The 19,345-nt window shown below is 42.3% G+C and overlaps 1 protein-coding gene across 5 annotated transcripts in view; it reads right to left on the reverse strand.

Moving 5' to 3' along the window:
- Positions 1–920: 920 nt before the first annotated feature.
- LOC127485365 (uncharacterized) overlaps positions 921–19,345 on the reverse strand; it is a 51,796-nt gene continuing 33,371 nt past the window's right edge. For 4 of the 5 annotated variants that reach the window (XM_070054837.2, XM_070054840.2, XM_070054838.2 and 1 more), the window contains 3 exons: positions 8,568–8,694; positions 8,231–8,323; positions 921–4,800 (listed from right to left, as the gene is read on the reverse strand). In XM_070054837.2, the coding sequence (XP_069910938.1) occupies positions 2,792–4,800; positions 8,231–8,323; positions 8,568–8,691 (2,226 nt within the window). In that variant the 5' untranslated portion in view covers positions 8,692–8,694 and the 3' untranslated portion in view covers positions 921–2,791. Of the gene's footprint in view, positions 4,801–8,230; positions 8,324–8,567; positions 8,695–15,220; positions 15,284–19,345 lie in introns of those variants that run through there. The other variant, XM_051828238.3, reaches the window with a different exon arrangement.

The raw sequence follows: 19,345 nt of genomic DNA on the forward strand, positions 1-19,345 counted from the left end.
TGCCTGTGGCACCAGCACACTGGGTTCTAGTCCCAGTTGGGGTGCCAGTTCTGTCCCGGTTGCTCCTCTTCCAGTCCAGCTCTCTGCTGTGGCCTGGGAAGGCAGTGGAGGATGGCCCAAGTTCTTGGGCCCTGCACCCGCATGGGAGACCAGGAGGAAGCACCTGGCTCCTTGCTTTGGATCGGAGCAGTGCACTGGCTGTAATGGTCATTTGGGGGATGAACCAATGGAAGGAAGTCCTTTCTGTCTCTCTCACTGTCTAACTGCCTGGAAAACACAAGAAAAACCTTTGCCCATCATTATGAGGGGATCAGACCCCTTCCATTGTTGGGTGGTTGGGTCCCTCCGTCAAACCAGAGGCAATTGGGTTGCACCTGTGAGAGGCCTCCAGTGTCTCACTGCTGGTGGCTCTCCATGGGGTGAGACCTGTAAGAATTTTACAGTGAAAGGAGCAAAGTTAATACACTATTCATAGTGGGGGTACCGTACTCTCCCCTCTGCTTTTTAAGCATAGTCTTAAGGTCCTGCATGGGAAGTTAGTGCAAAGTAACTCTGATGGTTAATTTAAGAATTCACACTTTTTTGTGTGCTATCAGTGATCACCCAAGGCTCTTGACATGAGCTGTCTAGGCTATGGAAGCCTTCTGAATCCACAAGCTCCATCAATATTTAGAGAAGGCTGTAAGCAAAGTGAAAGTTCTCCCTTTGAAGAGAGTACATCCTTCTTTGATGACCACTTCTTTCCACAGGACTCTCACCCAGGGAGACTCTCCATGTAGGCACACCTTTTTGCATAAGTGTCCTAACTTTCCATGCCTGAAATGCTCTTGTGGGTTTTTAGCCAGACCAGAATGCCTTTAGGGAGGACTCTGAGGTCATTGAGTGTTACTTAGAGCAATTGCCATTCTATGAGTCTGCTGTATGGACTGCTTCCCATGTTGAAGCATTTACTTCTCTTTAATTCTGTTAATTCTATCGATATGATCACTTTAACAATTGGTGCCTTCTATATGACCAACTTAAAACTTAATGCAATCAAATACAGTCACTTTTAACCTTAATCATATATATATATATATATGTTAAAACTTAAGATGTCACTTTCACCATCTAGCCCAAGGGGATGAGAGACATTTCTGGAGAATCTGAACTTATACTGAGGACTACACAGATCCTTTGTGTGGTTCTTTGGACAGAGCAGACAAATATTATACCCACTGGGGCTAGTACTCAGGCACTGGTCTCCATTGAGGAGAAGAGCCCAACTGAGCAGAAGATGCTTCCCTTCTGATCAAAAAAAAAGAGAAATAAGACATGCCAAAATTGGGTGTGTCACCTGAGGCACACCCTTAACCCTGGAGACTGAACAGAGCTCTCTGGCCACATCCACTACTAGCCTCCAGAGATTCAGAGAAAGCAGAAAGTCCACTTATCTACAGTCATAGTACAAAGATAAAATCTGCCACAGTGGAAAAAAAATAAAAAAGAAGAAATCTTGCTGGTCTGGACAAGTGGTGGCAAATTCTTTCAATTTCTGTTTGTTATGAAAGGTCTTTATTTCACCTTCATTCACAAATGAGAGCTTTGCAGCGTATAATAATCTGGGATGACAGCTTTATTCTCTTCAGACTTGGACTAGATTTTGCCATTTTCTCTTAGTCTGCAGGGTTTCTGATGAGAAGTCTGCTGTGAGTCTAATTGGAGATCCTCTGAGAGTAATCTGATGTTTCTCTCTTACGCGTTTTAGAATCTTGTCTTTTTGTTTCACTGTGGCAGTTTGATTACAATGTGTCATGGCAAGGATGTTTTCTGACCATGTCTATTCAAAGTTCTGTGTGCTTCCTGTACTTGGATGTCTCTTTCTTTTTCCAAACCCAGGAAGTTTTCTGCTAGTATTTCACTAAAAATGCCTTCTAATCCTTTCTCTCTCACCATGCCTGCAGGAACTCCTAGAACCAGAATGTTGGTCTTATTTTTTTTTTTTTATAGTATCCTGTAGATTCCCAACAGTCTTTTTTAGATTTCTAATCTCCTGGTCTTGTGTTTGGTTTGACTGTATACTTTCCTGTATAACATATGATTCCCATATAACATATGATTTATAAAGGCTTTTCCACACTCATTAGATTCATAAGGTTTCTGCCCTATGTGAATTGTTTTGATATGAGGTATAACTTATAGAAAAAGGCTTTTCCACAGTCATTACATTTATAAGGTTATTTCCCTGTGTGAATCCTCTGATGCATTTGGAGTTGGAACTTAAAATCAAGTTTTTCCGCAGTCATTACACTCATGAAGTTTCAACACTGTGTGTATTCTCTGGTGCATTATGAGGTTTGACTTTTGTCCAAAGGCTTTTCCAGTCATTACATTCATAAGGTTTCTGCCCTGTGTGAATTCTCTGATGCATGATGAAGGTTGACTTATGGCTAAATGCTTTTCACAGTTATTACGATCATGAGTTTTCTACCCTGTGTGAATTCTCTGCTGTGATATGAGGTTTGTCTTTTGTCCAAAGGCTTTTCCAAAATCATTGCATTCATGAGGCTTCTTCCCTGTGGGAATTCTCTGATGTTTCCAAAGGATTGACTTTTATCCAGAGGCTTTCCCTTGGTCATTACATTCATGGGGTTTCTCCCCTGTGTGAATTCTCCAGTGTGATATGAGGTGTGATTTCCATACAAAGGCTTTTCCGCAGTCATTACATTCATGAGGTTTCTGCCCTATGTGATTTCGCTGATGTATCATGAGGCCTACCTTATGGCCAAAGGCTTTTCCACAATCATTACATTTATGAGGTTTCTCCCCTGTGTGAATTCTCTGGTGTACGATGAGCTGTGACTTTCGTCCAAAGGCTTTTCCAGTTATTACATTCATGAGGTTTCTCCCCTGTGTGAATTCGCTGGTGTACGATGAGGTTTGACTTTCGTCCAAAGGCTTTTCCACAGTCATTACATTTATGAGGTTTCTGCCCTGTGTGAATTTGCTGATGTTTCCTGAGGTCTGACTTTCGTCCAAAGGCTTTTCCACAGTCATTACATTTATGAGGTTTCTGCCCTGTGTGAATTTGCTGATGTTTCCTGAGGTCTGACTTTCGTCCAAAGGCTTTTCCACAGTCATTACATTTATGAGGTTTCTCCCCTGTGTGAATTCTCTGGTGCACTATGAGGCTTGACTTTTGTCCAAAGGCTTTTCCACAGTCATTACATTCATGAGGTTTCTCCCCTGTGTGAATTCGCTGGTGTATTTTGAGCTCTGACTTTTGTCCAAAGGCTTTTCCACAGTCATTACATTTATGAGGTTTCTCCCCTGTGTGAATCCGTTGGTGCACAATGAGGTGTGACTTTTGTCCAAAGGCTTTTCCACAGTCATTACATTCATGAGGTTTCTGCCCTGTGTGAATTCGCTGGTGTATTTTGAGGCATAACTTTCGTCCAAAGGCTTTTCCACAGTCATTACATTTATGAGGTTTCTCCCCTGTGTGATTTTGCTGGTGCACGATGAGGTCTGACTTTTGTCCAAAGGCTTTTCCACAGTCATTACATTTATAAGGTTTCTCCCCTGTGTGAATTCGCTGGTGTAGGATGAGGACTGACTTTTGTCCAAAGGCTTTTCCACAGTCATTACATTTATAAGGTTTCTCCCCTGTGTGAATTCGCTGGTGTATGATGAGGTCTGCCTTTCGTCCAAAGGCTTTTCCACAGTCATTACATTCATGAGGTTTCTCCCCTGTGTGAATTCGCTGGTGTATTTTGAGGCATGACTTTCGCCCAAAGGCTTTTCCACAGTCATTACATTTATGAGGTTTCTCCCCTGTGTGAATCTGTTGGTGCACAATGAGGTGTGACTTTCGTCCAAAGGCTTTTCCACAGTCATTACATTCATGAGGTTTCTCCCCTGTGTGCATTCTCTGGTGTTTGATGAGGTCTGACTTCCATAGAAAGCCTTTTCCACAATGAAGGCATTTATAAAGTTTCTCTCCTGTGTGAATTCGCTGATGGTTTATGAGGCTTGACTTTCGTCCAAAGGCTTTTCCACAATCACTACATTCATGAGGTTTCTCCCCTGTGTGAATTTGTTGGCGTTTCCTGAGGACTGACTTTTGTCCAAAGGCTTTTTCACAGTCATTACATTCAGAAGGTGAATTAAAACTGAGTGATTTTCCACAAGGTTTACATGTGTAAAGTTTTTCCCTTGTATTTAGTCTCTGGTTTATTGTAAGATGTGACTGGTGAATGACAGGTTCAACATACATGATGTACTTATAAAATTTCTTTCTTGTGTGAGTTTGTTGATGCATATTGAGGCTAGAATTTCCATAGATAGCCTTTTCTATTTGAGTTGCTTTTCCAAAAGTGACAGTTGATTTATTACAGTTTTCTGCCATATGAACCCTCTCAGATTTACAGAACATCTTTCTTGTGAAGACTTTTGCTTGTCCAGTGGGTCCAAATGGCTGCTTCATGATGTGAATCTTGTCATGCTGACCAAGAGGCTCACAGAACTGGAGAGGTTTTCCAGGTATCTTAGTGTTATCAAATTTCTCTCCAGCCTGTAGTTGATCAGGCCCACTGGGGGGATACACAGTGTGACATTTATTGCATTCCTCAGGCTTCAATCCTGAATAGCTTCCCTTTTGAATAATCAGTGTTGGAATATGGCTTGAATTTAAACTAAGTGTTTTTCTTAATTCAACTCTCTTGAGAGCTGATGTCTTCTTATTTTTCATAAAATCCTGATTCAGATTGTTGTCCTGACTTTCCTGGTTGATCCTAATCAGGTCATCCCTTTTCATGCCCACTGAAATGAGAAAAAAGCAATCATGTCACTGAATCACATGTAACTGTTTCTCCTGGCATACTCATGTAAAGGCAATGAAGTTACTTGTTATCCAAGTGGCATAAGATTTTCACAAAATCAGTATGAAGTACTTATCTGTGACCATTATATGGTGTTTCTCCTTAATACATTAATATACCATGAGGTTTCCCAATGTTCAAACATGATCCTTTTTACTATGGGAATTTGTCAAGGATGGTAGAATGACATTTGTGCTATGATGTGTGGGATGCCTGCATCTCAAAACAGTGTCAGTTTGAGCCCTGGCTACTCTGCTTTCAGTACAGCTCTCTGCCTATGTAAACTGGAAGGAAGCAGATAATGGTTCATGTGCCTGGGAACCTGTGAGAAACCAGGGAAGACTAGAGGGATTCTAGAGTTTTGGCTTCAGACTTGTTAGACCTAAGTGTTGCAGGCATCTGGGAAGTGAGCTAATAGAGGACCTCTTTCTCTCTCTTCTCTCACTATCACTCTGCCTTTCACAAAGATGAAATATCTATAAAATATTTTAAAGAATGGAAAAGTATTTAATAAAAATATTCACCCACTGCCTAGCAACCATTTTTTTCCCTGTCCTTTTTCTCCAGTTTATTTTTATAAAAATTGTGTGCTTTTTGCTTCTCTGATATCTCCACCATAAACATGAAAAAGTTTTACTGATCATTTACTTGCAGGTGGAGAAGAGTGAAATGTGCCTGTACTTTAAGCAGGACAACATTTAAGGAGTAGGATTTGAATCTATGAGTGTCTCATGCTCAGTCTTCCTAGGTAAACATCATTTGTGGGATTTTTCAAATGAAAAACTACTTTGTCTCTACTCTATGACAGCTTCCCTAAATTCCTAAGGACACCCAACACCTTCAGCTTCTCAGAAGTACAACAGGTACAGAAAATTCCCAATATACCACTTTAGCTAAACACTCCCAATCAGTTTGAAGAATTTGTTTCTGCAAACTGGGATGTGCTCATCTTCTTTGAAAAGTGTTTTCTAGCTCATTCTGAAATCATCAGTGCTGGTTACCTCCTCTCAATTCTTTCTAGAAGCATTCCTGTGTGATAATTTGAATTTCTGGAGGCTTTTGATCAGTTGCCTCCTATTTTCACTGAAAGCTCCATTTCCTATGCTTTTCTTATCTTTTTATTTGCTTATTTTTCAATGATACTGAAAAATAAGAGAGAAATCATACTTCAAACTCCACCCTTAAAGAAATCTGAGCCACCCAACATAAACCCACAAGGCTACTTGACCTTGGGTCTCAAAATCTCATTACTTTCTTGGTGAGTCTAGGATCACTTCTTTTCATGTTTTTTATAAGTTCATGCTTAGTTTAGGATTTCTTTTTTTCAAAGAATTATTTTATTTATTTGAAAGCTAAAATTATATAGAGAGATAGAAACAGAGAGAAGTCTTCCATCTGCTGGTTCACTCCCCATATGGGCACAACCAGTGCTGGGCCAAGATGAAGTTAGGAGCCAGGAGTGTCTTTCTTGTCTCCCACATGGGTACAGGGGGCCAAAGACTTGGGCCAACCTCTGCTCTTTTCTCAGGTGCATTAGCAGAGAGCTGGATTAGAAGAGGACTAGCTGGGACTTGAACTGGCACCCATATGCAATGCTAGTGTTGCAGGCTGGAGCTTTAACACACTGCATCATAGTATCATTCCTAGCTTCATAATTTCTGATGTCACAGCACAGAGGCTTACTCATGACCATCTTTTATTTTTAAAGATTTATTTGAAATTCAGAGTTACACAGAGAGGAGAGGCAAAGAGAGAGTAAGGTCTTGATCCAATGGTTCACTCCCCAATTGGCCACAACAGCCAGAACTGTGCTGATCTGAAGCCAGGAGCCAAGAACTTCTTCTGGGTCTCCCTCGGGTGCAGGGGTCCAAGGACTTGGAACATCTTCTACTGCTTTCCCAGGCCATAGCTGAGAGCTGGATCAGAAGTGGAACAACTGGTGCCCATATGGGATGCTGGTGCTTCAGGCTAGGGTGTTAATTCACTATGCCACAGCACCAGAAACATGATCATCTTTTAGCATTTACTTATTTACTTACTTGAGAGTCAGAGAGACAGAATGAGAGATAAAGACAGACTGAAACAGAGGTTTGCCAACTGTAGGCTCACTTCTCAAATGTTTCCAACAGACTATAATTTTCTTATTTATTTCAGAGGCACAGAGGAAAAAAAAGAAAAAGACTAAGAGAGAGCTCACATTTATTGATGCAGTCCTGAGCAAGTTCTATGCCTGGGCAAAATCATGAGTGGGAACTCAATCTGAGCAATGAATTAGAAATAAGTTTCCAGGGGCTGGCATTGTGGTATAGCAGGTAAAGCCACCACCTGCAGTGCCAACACCACTTATGGGCACCAGTTTAAGTCCTAGCTGCTCCACTTCTGATCCAGCACTCTGCTATGGCCTGAGAAAGCAGTAGAAGATGGCCCAAGTCCTTGGACCCCTGTATCCATGTGGGAGACCTGGAAGAAGCTCCTGGCTCCTAGCTTCAGATCAGTACAGCTCCAGCCATGGCAGCCAATTGGGAAGTGAACCAGTGGATGGAAGATGGGAAGACCTCTCTCTCTTTCTCTCTCTGCCTCTCCTCCTTCTCGTGCTCTGACTTTCAAATAAATAAATCTTAAAAAAAAAAAAAACAAAAAAAAACAGAAACAGGCCAGCGTGGCAGCTCAATAGGCTAATCCTCTGTCTGTGGCACCAGCACACCAGGTTCTAGTCCTGGTCGTGGTGCCGGATTTTGTCCAGGTTGCCCCTCTTCCAGGCCAGCTCTCTGCTGTGGCCAGGGAGTGCAGTGGAGGATGGCTCAGGTCCTTGGGCCCTGCACCTGCATGGTAGACCAGGAGAAGCACCTGGCTCCTGGCTTTGGATCAGCGCGGTGTGCCAGCCACAGCACACTGGCCCTGGTGGCCATTGGAGGGTGAACCAATGGCAAAAGGAAGACCTTTCTCTCTGTCTCTCTCTCTCACTGTCCACTCTGCCTGTCAAAAAAAAAAAAAAAAAACCAGAAAAATTACTCTTAAAAAAATAAGTTTCTTTATGTTGCCTAATTAACAAGCATAGAAGGAACTAATAAGTGCATGAAGGAAAAGGTATGAAAGTATAGAGAAGGACAAGGTAGAATTTGGGGAATGTATCAAACCTAAATAAAAGCCTTAGTAACATCAGAAAATGACTGGATTTTTTTTTTTAATCAAAGAACATCTTCACTAAGAACAAAAGTTAGAAAGATATTGGTATCTCTAAATGCCTGTGTCTGATGCACAAAACCAGCTGTCATCAGGAGTAAGGCTTGAGAAAAATTCATGGAAAGAACACCAGTCAACACCTGCACACTTTCTGCCTTGGCCTCCCTGTATCTTATGTGCAGACTGACCTGGAAGGCTCTCATTCAAGCATTCGTCCACCATCCATGGCTCTGCTCCTTGCTCCAACTTGAAGATTAAGTCAGGTTTGGTAATGCAGTGCCCTATTAATGGAAACAAAGTAAGACTTTGTGAAATCACTATCTTGGGTTATTTAAAGGACTACAGTTTGGTTCAGGAGCTATGCAACAAATGTTCCAATTTGAATCTTTTGTTAGATGGTAGATGTTCAGATTATTCATGGACTCAAATTCTAATCCTGCCCAATATTAAACATTATAAACTGTTCCCTTATTTATCAAATAGCAAGAAAATGTTATCACTGGGCATGTGAAGGGTGTCACTCACCCAAGGAGAACAGGCTGCTGTAGGTCTCCAGCATCACATCTCTGTACAGAATTTTCTGAGCATTGTTCATTTTCTGCCATTCCTCCCACGTAAAGTACACAGCCAGGTCTTCAAATGCTGTCATCACCTATAATATTACACTTCCAGTCAACATATTAACTCCATCACAAAATAAACACTGACAGTTGTGTATGGTTATGAAGGAAAAAAGGAAGGATATGGTGTCACATTAGACTTATTGAGTGTTTAGAAAGCCACACAGAGCATTCAACAGAGTCAAACCCATTATCTACTGGCTGTGAGAAATGCCCAAGCTAGAGGGAAACAGGAGGTTCAAATCACAAAGGCCACATCTGTCAAGGGGAATTGCACAGCAGGCTAGAAGAGGGGCAATACTGACTCTTGAATGGGCAATGTTAAGGAGAAGTATGTAGAAGCATCGAGAAAAAAAGGCAAGAAACCATCAGTGAAATTACGATGGGAATGAACAGAAAACAATTTCCAGGAAAACACCATGCATATCATTTCCAATATGTCAGAGAAAAAATATATTAAAAGACAGGGCAGACATTTAGCTTAGTGTTGTTTATGATGCCACCTCAGAGTGTCTATGATTTCCAATGCCAGCTCTAGTTTCTAGCTCCCAGATAATGCAAACCTGGGGAAGCAATGGTGATGCCACCAATGAAGGAGGCCTAGATTCCATTCCTCAATCCTAGCTTCAGTCCTACCCCACCTATTTGGTATGGTTATCTAGGAAGTGAATTAATGTGTCAAAGCTCTCTCTCAGTCCATCAACTTTTTTCTCTATCAAGCTAATAAATAATTTTAAGAAAATACAGGTAAGACAAAGAATACAAATTAGCTTTTGCCCTTGTCTATGATTATTCTACTGATAAACAATTGAAATAACATTATACCGGCCGGCGCCACAGCTCAATAGGCTAACCCTCCACCTAGTGGTGCGGCACACCGGGTTCTAGTCCTGGTTGGGGCACCAGATTCTGTCCTGGTTGCCCCTCTTCCAGTCCAGCTCTCTGCTATGGCCCGGGAGTGCAGTGGAGGATGGCCCAAGTGCTTGGGCCCTGCACCCCCTGGGAGACCAAGAGAAGCACCTGGCTCCTGGCTTCAGATCAGCACGGTGCACCAGTCGCAGCGCGCCAGCCATGGCGGCCATTGGAGGGTGAACCAATGGCAAGAAAAAAAAAAAAAAGGAAAACCTTTCTCTCTGTCTCTCTCACTGTCCACTCTGCCTGTAAAAAAAAAGAAAGAAAGAAAGAAAGAAAGAAAGAAAGAAAGAAAGAAAGAAAGAACATTATATCTAATTAAAGTGAAAGCAATGGAAATACTTGTCCAAAATATTCAAATGATAAACATTTGAAATAACATTATACATAATTAAAGTGAAAGCAATAGAATTATTTGCCCAAAAAGAGAACCTGGGAATGTCTGTAGTACAATCTGCATTTGTGACTCACTGAGAAAAATGCTTAGAGATTTATTTCAGAACCTGCAATAGTCACCAGAATTGTGATCCAGCAGGCTAAGCCTCCACCATCAATGCTGGCATCCCATGTAAACAGAGGACTTGAGTCCTTGCTGCTCCACTTCCAATCTAGTTCCCTGCTAATCTGATTGAAAGAGCAGTGAAAATGGCTTGAGTATTTGGATCCTTCCACCAGTGTGGGAGACCCATGGAGTCCCAGGCTCCTGGCTTTGGCCTGGCCCAGACCCAGCCATTGTGGGCATTTGGGGAATGAAACAGTAGATAGAAGATATCTCCTTTTGTCTCCCTGTCTCTCCCAATCTCTGCAAGTCCACCTTTCAAATAAATAAAGATTTATTTATTTATTTGAAAGTCAGAGTTACACAGAGAGAGGAGAGGCAGAGAGAGAGAGGTCTTCCATCTGCTGGTTCAGTCCCCAATTGGCTGCAATGGCTGGAACTGCACCAATCTGAAGCCAGGAACCAGGAGCTTCTTCTGGGTCTCCCACATGGGTTCAGGGGCCCAAGGACCTGGGCCATCTTCCACTGCTTTCCCAGGCCATAGTAGAGAGCTGGAGCAGAAGTGGAGCAGCTGGGTCTCAAACTGGTGCCCATATGGAATGTCAATGCTTTAGACCAGGGCATTAACCCACTGAGCCACAGAGCTGACCCCATATTTTCCATTTTAATTAACTAGTATACTGGGACTGGCACTGTGGCATAGCAGGTAAAGCCACTGCCTTCAGTGCTGGCATGCCATATTGGTGCCAGTTCAAGTCCCAGTGGCTTCACTTCCAATCCAGCTCTCTGCTATGGCCTGGGAATTCAGTAGAAGATGGCCTAAGTCCTTGGGCCCCTGAACCCATGTGGGAGACCCAGAAGAAGCTCTTCACTTCTAGCTTTGGATTAGTGTAACTCCGGCCATTGTGGCCAACTGGGGAGTGAACCAGCAGATGGAAGACTCTCTCTCTCCCTCTGCCTCTCTGAAACTCTTTCAAATAAATAAAAAAAATCTAAAAAAATAAATAAATAAACTAGCATTAAACACCTAAAATGAGTACTGACAAGCTGGGGAATAATTAAAAAAAAAAAAAAAAACACTTACAGATGATATATTAATTTTCTTTCCTCTTAGAAACATGTGGAGGACCCAGAATCATACCTGGGAGAGAAGGTGAATGGCAGGAGTTCAAAGAAAACTCTGGAGGCCAACGCTGTGGCATAATGGGTAAAGCTGCTGCCTGCAGTGCCAACATTCCATATGGGTTCTGGTTCGAGTCCTGCCTGCTCAACTTACAATCTAGCTTTCTGCTATGTCCTGAGAAAGCAGTGAAACATGGTCCAAGTCCTTGGGCCACTGCACCTGCATGGGAGACCCTGAAGCTCTTGGGTCTTGGCTTTGGATCGGCTCAGCTCCAGCCTTTGCAATAATTTGGAGGGTGAGCCAGCAGATAGAAGACTTTCTCTCTCTGCAACTCTTTCAATAAATAAATGAAATCTTAAAAAAAAAAAAAAAAACACCCTCTGGTTTCCTTCTGCACTGAACAGTGCGAGAAAAAGGATACAATAGAATGAATAAAGAATAATAAATACATTAACCAAGAAAATATCAGCTTCACTGTGGAGGAATAAACCTGTAAAAATAGAAATACATAGGAAAATGCACCCACCTATATTAAGTGGCAGAGATTAAACAGAAGTTATCATTGGTTTAACGAAAGCATTATCTACAAATTTTGTAAAATAATAATGTAAAAGTAAAAAGAAATGTTGAGTGTTCAAATGAATGATGCTATCAGAGGTAAACATTATGTTGTTATTAAAGTTTATACTAAAGAAAGTTAACAAATGCACATAATGTATATTTAATGCAGTGCACTTTACCAGTAATGATTCCAAGTAGCACCTTTCCCTGTATTCATCCCTTCACAAAACCCTGGATTGGGGCTGGCACTGTGGCCTAGCGGGTAAAACTGCCACCTGCAGACTGGCATCCCATATAGGCACTGGTTTGATTCCCAGCTGCTCCACTCTGATCCAACTGTCTGCTATGGCCTGGGAAAGCAGTAGAAGATGGCCTAAGTCCTCGGGCCCCTGTACCCATGTGGGAAACCCAGAAGAAGCTCCTGGATCCTGGCTTTGGATTGGCACAGCTCTGGCCATTGCAGCCAACTGGGGAGTGAACCAGCAGATGGAAGAGCTCTCTCTCTCTCTCTGCCTCTCCCTCTCTCTGTGTGTGTAACTCTTTCAAATAAATAAATAAATCTTTTAAAAAAAAAGACCCTGAATTTCACCATTTCACTTGATTTACCCAATGAGATACCAGTAAATGTGATAGAAAGAGACAATTTGTTAAAATATTTATTTGTATGAAAGAGTTACATAGAGAAGGAGAGGCAGAGAAGAGAGAGAGGGGGATGGAGAGAGGGAGGGAGGGAGGGAGGGAGGGAGGGAGGAAGGGAGAGAAGGAGGAGAAAGAGAGGTCTTTGAACTGCAGGTTCACTCTCCAGATGGCTGCAATGGCTGGAGCTGTGTAGATCCAAAGATATGAACCAGGAGCTTCTTTCAGGTCTCCCACAAGGGAGCAGGGGCCAAAGGACTTGGGACATCTTCTACTGTTTTCCCAGGCTGTAGCAAAGAGCTGGATCAGAAGTGGAGCAGCCGAGTCACAAACTGACACCCATATGGGATGCTGGCACAACAGGTGGTGTCACAGAACCAGCCCCAGAAATAGACAATTTGTAAAGTATTTCCCATCTCAGATTTCTTTTTCTGACAGTTATCTTCTGAAAAACCCTGGGGCCTGCCTGTTGAAGAGATAGTATGTAGGCTGGCGCTGTGGCTCACTAGGCTAATCCTCTGCCCACGGCACTGGTACTCCAGGTGCTAGTCCCAGTTTGGGTGCCGGTTCTGACCCAGTTGCTCCTATTCCAGTCTATCTCTCGGCTGTGGCCTGGGAAGGCAGTGGAGGATTGCCCAAGTTCTGGGGCCCTGCACCCACATGGGAGATCAGGAGGAAGTGCCTGTCTCCTAGCTTTGGATCAGCACAACATGCTGGCCATAGTGGCCATTTGGGGGGTGAACCAATGGAAGGAAAACATTTGTCTCTGTCTCTCTCTCTCACTAACTCTGCCTGTCAAAAAAAGAAAAAAAGAGATAATATGTAGCCAAGATTCACCACAAACCCCAGACACTTAAGTGAAGCCTCAATCAGTTCCCCAAATGGCTAAACTCTCATTTCTGCTCCTGGACTGATCATAGGAACTGCCCAGCTGACTACAGCCCATAACACAGAGTCAGAACTGCAAATCAAATGGCTATTTGTTAAGCCATTGTGTTTTCTGATTTGTCCTACATCAAATGCTGATATATATCAGTAAGTATGGAAGAAAGTTGAATTACATGCAAACTACAATGCATACAACTTCAAAATTTCATTTAGCAGTTCCTATAAAGCAGGGCCAGCATTGTAAACAAGTAAACCTGCCGTCTGCAATACAAGCATCCCATATGAGCACTGGTTCATGTTCTGGCTGTTCTGCTTTTGACCCAGCTTCCTGCTGATGGCCTGAGAAAAGCAATGGAAGATGATCCAAATACTTGGGCAAATGCTACCAATGTGGGAGACCCAGATGAAGATCTTGGTTCCTGGCCTCATTCTTTCCTGGCCCTGCTCAAGGCAGCCATCTGTGATGTGAACAAGCAGAAGGAAGATCTCTCTGGGTCTCTCCTCTATATACAATATTTTCAAATAATTTTTTTAAAAAACTTAGAAAAAAGCTCCTATAAACAAAGTCTTTGCCTATCAATTAGACCTTAGAAAAGCTGCTGATACTAAAAGAGTCCTGGGATTCATAAAAATAAATTATCTGGAGACCATAAGGTTGTTCTTCACATTTCGGCTTATATATGCTCATTGTGTTCTTTTGGTTTATATTTTAAGAAGCTTATTATCATATGAAATCTAATTTAATATAATTTTACTATCTTAGAAGGCAGGATAAAGGTTCACAGTAATTTTCTGTAGCTGCATGTATATTGCATATTGTTCAAGAAGAAATTACTGAAATGGGAAAATTTTTATGATATGCTTTTTGTTTTTTTTAAAGATGTATTTATTTATGTGAAAGTGAAATTTATGCAGAGAGAGAGAGAGAGAGAGAGAGAGAGAGAGAGAGAGAGATATCTTCCATCTGATGGCTCACTCTGCAAATGGCTGCAATGGCCGGAGCAGCACCAACCAAAGCCAGGACCCAGGAGCTTCTTCCAGATCTCCCACAGGGGTGCAGGGACCCAAGGACTTGAGCCATCTTCTACTGCTTTCCCAGGCCATAGCAGAGAGCTGGATCAGAAGTGGAGCAGCTGAGTCTTGAACCCATGCCAATATCAGATGTGGGCACTTCAGGCCAGGGCATTAACCCACTGTGCCACAGCACCAGCCTCATGATATGTTTTTTGAAGTCATACACTCAAAACATAGCATTAGTAGCAAAAGGGAAGACATGCTCATGAAAGTTTTCTAAAGCAGTACTATTTGAACTGGTGACAATTTCTGAAATGGATCTGAAAAATAAATGTTTTTTAATTAAGTGTGGCAAGATAGAGAACATTAGACAGAAGTTAAGGTGCTGGGTATTTACAAATCATGTGAAACTACACAAAGCACTTTTCTCCTGAAATACAATTTGTTTCATCTTTTTTACAGAGATCCTGGCAAAACTTCCTTGAGCTACCAGGAAGGACTATTAGAATACAGGGGGCAGGAGTCCTCCAAGATGGTGGAATAGGGACACTGATAGTCCAGGAAAAAATAGTTTAATAAAAGTGGAGATACTATAGTTTCAGGGAAGTTAGGGGAAAAAACTGCAGAAGAAACTCTTCCAGAACTAGTGGGACATGGTGGACCTACGTGGAGGGCATGGGTGCCCATGGCTCGGGACCCCAGCTGCCAAGTCTACACACCAGCACTGGAAAGGGAGGTGAGGCAAAACCTCAGTAGCCCAAGACATTTGCAGGGAAGTCACAGGAAGAGCCTAGAGGGAATGAGGCTTGAAACCCTGTGGGGGAAAGTCTACCAGGCTAACTAAAAGAGAGAAATAAAATAAATAAAATAAAATAGAATAAAATAAAAGGGACCAGTATGGACATGATTCTCTGTCTCCACTCACCTTACAAAGGTGAGCAAGACAAAGAGCAGGCACCATTTTGGACATACGTAAAAGCTGTGCTGACTCTGGTGGGGAGAAATAAAAGGAGGTTAGGACCTAGTGAATGTGTGGGTGCTTATGAACTGTGACTGTGAAAAAAAAAAAAACTGAGGGTGTGTGAGAGAACTCATGGAGTTTCTGAGATGTGAGTACTCTTGGGAGACGCCGAAAACTTGGTAACCTTGGCAACCCGGGGGAAGACTGCAGGGGAATCTGAGCTTACACTGAGGACTGAACAGATCCTTTGTGTGGTCCTTGGGACAGAGCAGATGAATATTATACCCACAGGGGCCAGAGCTCAGACATTGACTGCCTTCAATTCCACTCAACCGTGTGGAATTACTTCCCTTCTTAATAAAAAAAAAAAATTAACAATGGGGATTGCATCAAATTAAGAAGTTTCTGTACTGCAAAAGAAACAGTCAGGAAAGTGAAGAGGCAACCGACAGAATGGGAAAAAATATTTGCAAACTATGCAACAGATAATGGGTTAATAACCAGAATCTACAAAGAAATCAAGAAACTCCACAACAACAAAACAAATATCCACTTAAGAGATGGGCCAAGGACCTCAATAGACATTTTTCTTTTTTTTTTTTTTTTATTTTTGACAGGCAGAGTGGACAGTGAGAGAGAGAGACACAGAGAGAAAGGTCTTCCTTTTGCCGTTGGTTCACCCTCCAATGGCCGCCGCTGCAGCCGGCGCACCGCGCTGATCCGATGGCAGGAGCCAGGATCCAGGTGCTTTTCCTGGTCTCCCATGGGGTGCAGAGCCCAAGCACCTGGGCCATCCTCCACTGCACTCCCTGGCCATAGCAGAGAGCTGGCCTGGAAGAGGGGCAACCGGGACAGAATCCGGCGCCCTGACCGGGACTAGAACCCGGTGTGCCGGCGCCGCAAGGTGGAGGATTAGCCTATTGAGCCACGGCGCCGGCCTAATAGACATTTTTCAAAAGAGGAAATCCAAATGGCCAACAGGCACATGAAAAAATGTTCAAGATCACTAGCAATCAGGGAAATGCACATCAAAACCACAATGAGGTTTCACCTCACCTTGGTTAGAATGGCTCACATTCAGAAATCTACCAACAACAGATGCTGGACAGGATGTGGGGAAAAAGGGACACTAACCCACTGTTGGTGGGAATGCAAATGGGTAAAGCCACTATGGAAGTCAGTCTGGAGATTCCTCAGAAACCTGAATATAACCCTACCATACAACCCAGCCATCCCACTCCTTGGAATTTACCCAAAGGAAATTAAATTGGCAAATAATAAAGATGTCCACACCATAATGTTTATTGCAGCTCAATTCACAATAGCTAAGACCTGGAACCAACACAAATGCCCATCAACAGTAGACTGGATAAAGAAATTATGGGACATGTACTCTATAGAATACTATACAGCAGTCAATACCAATGAAATCTGGTCATTTGCAACAAAATGGAGGAATCTGAAACACATCATGCTGAGTGAAATAAGCCAGTCCCAAAGGGACAAATACCATAGGTTCTCCCTGATCGGTGACAACTAACCAAGCACCTAAAAGGAAGTCTGTTGAAGTGAAATGGACACTTTGAGAAACAGTGACTTGATCACCCCTTTTCCTGACTATTGATGTACAACTTAGTACTTTATCCCTTTTAGTTTTTTTTTTTTTTTTTTGGTTGTTCTACTTAATACTTTGGTTGAATTCTGTAATTAACACACAGTTATTCTTAAGTGTTGAACTTTAACTGAAAAGTGGTCCTTGTTAAATATGAGCAGGGATAAGAGAGGGAAGAGATGTATAATTTGGGACATGCTCAAGCTGACTTGCCCCAAATGGTAGAGTTAGAAATGTGCCAGGGGATTCCAATTCAATCCCATCAAGGTGGCATGTACCAATGCCATCTCACTAGTCAAACTAATCAGCTTCAGTTCAGAATTGATCATAGTGATAGGATTAAGAGTCAAAGGGATCACATAAGCAAGACTAGTATCTGCTAACATTAACTGATAGAATTAAAAAGGAGAGAATGATCCAACATGGGAAGCCGGATACACAGCAGACTCATAGAATGGCAGATGCCCTAAACAGCACTCTGGCCTCATAATCAGCCCTTAAGGCATTTGGATCTGGCTGAAGAATCCATGAGAGTATTTTAGGCATGGAAAGCTAAGACACACTGGATAAAAAAATAAAAAAATTAAAAAAATAAAAACCTAAATGAAAGGTCCCTGCGAGTGATATCTCAATGGATAGAACAGGCCTTCAAAGAAGGAGCTACCTTTCTCTGAAGGCAGGAGAGAACTTCTACTTTGACTATGACCTTGTCTAAATAAGATCAGAGTCAGTGAACTCAAAAGGCTTCCACAGCCTTGGCAACACATGACAAGAGCCTAGGGTGATTTCTGACACCATAAACAAGACTGTCAATAGTTAAATCAACAACAGGAGTCACTGTGCACTTACTCCCCATGTAGGATTTCTGTACTTAATATGTTGTTCAATGTGAATTAATGCTATAACTAGTACTCAAACAGTACTTTACACTTTGTGTTTCTGTGTGGGTGCAAACTGTTTAAATCTTTACTTAATATATGCTAAACTGATCTTCTGTATATAAAGAGAATTGAAAATGAATCTTGATGTGAATGGAATGGGAGAGGGAGCCGGAGGTGGGAGGGTTGCAGGTGGGAGGGAAAAAGCCATTGTAATCCAGAAGCTGTACTTTGGAAATTTATATTTATTAAATAAAAGTTAAAGAGAAAAAGAATACAGGGGGCAGAAGCATAGCCCAGGTACCAAGTATATAACAGACTAGATTTTACAGACCTCCATTTCTAGAGATGCTGATAGTGGAATGATGTAATGGGCATGTGGTAGGAAGCAATGCAAATAGTGACTCTCAGATTGGAGAGGTCATCCCTCCACCCCAGGCTGCACCCTTAAGACCACTGTCTTTCTAATCCACTCACAACTCTCTTTTGAATGCTGGTCCAGAACTTCTGTTACCACCAAGTTTTGAAAACTAATGGATGAGGTAAGGTAATATCAAGTATATCTTGTTCACTCTGGTCAGTATGATCCATAACTGCTTGGACCATGCAACTAGGTTCTTTACTTTTTAATGACTCTTGTCTCTGCTCTGAGCCTGAAGGTGTTATCTCAGAGAGCATTAAGTTGTATTCTGTTAGAAAAGATTCCTATTTATTGAGCTCCCTTCTTCAAATGCCATAAAAACTTCTCACTTCCAAAGGATATGGGACTGTCCCCCAGTACCCAAACTTCCATGTTCCCAGAAACTATGTATTCTATAAGTTCTGTAACCTTGAATGAGTAGCACTGGGCAGGCTATACAGTGCAGGAATTGAGAAACTTCATTTAAAGAAGATACACCAGAAATCCCATAAATGCAATTGCAACACAGTGTAAGTCAGCATGCACACATCTCACAGTAAAGACATTTCACTAGTATTGTTGCTATACTCATCTTAAAGATGAGTAAACAGTGACAGAGGTGCAACCTACATTCAGCTCATATACAATTCGGCTCCAGTGGTCTGAATACCCATCTCCATCCCATGGCCATCTTGTATGAGACTAGTTGTCTACAGAAATTTTAGAACCCCTTTCTGTATTGCTGGAGACCCACTGGTCTTCTGTCAGACACATCATCTTCTTTTAAAAAAAAAAAAAAGATTTATTTTTATTTATTTGACAGGCAGAGTTACAGAAAGGGGTAGAGACAGAGAGAGAGGTCTTCCATATGCTGGTTCACTCCCCAGATGGCCACAACTGAGCTGTGTCAATCTGAAGCCAGGAGCCAGGAGCCAGGAGCTTTTTCTGGGTCTCCCACATGGGTGCAGGGGTCCAAGGACTTGGGCTATCTTCTACTGCTTTCCCAGGCCACAGCAGAGAGCTGGATCAGAAGAGGAGCAGCCGGGATTAGAACCAGCACCCATATGGGATGCTGACACTTCAGCCCAGGGCGCTAACCCACTGAGCCACAGCGCTAGCCCCTCATCTTCTGACCAAAAAAAAAAAAATCCTTGAAAATCCAACATTATTTATTCCTTCCATGGCTTTGGAACTAAGGA

Source organism: Oryctolagus cuniculus, chromosome 12, assembly GCF_051225735.1.
Source record: "Oryctolagus cuniculus isolate XC-2025 breed Fujian yellow rabbit chromosome 12, ASM5122573v1, whole genome shotgun sequence".
NCBI lineage: Eukaryota > Metazoa > Chordata > Mammalia > Lagomorpha > Leporidae > Oryctolagus > Oryctolagus cuniculus.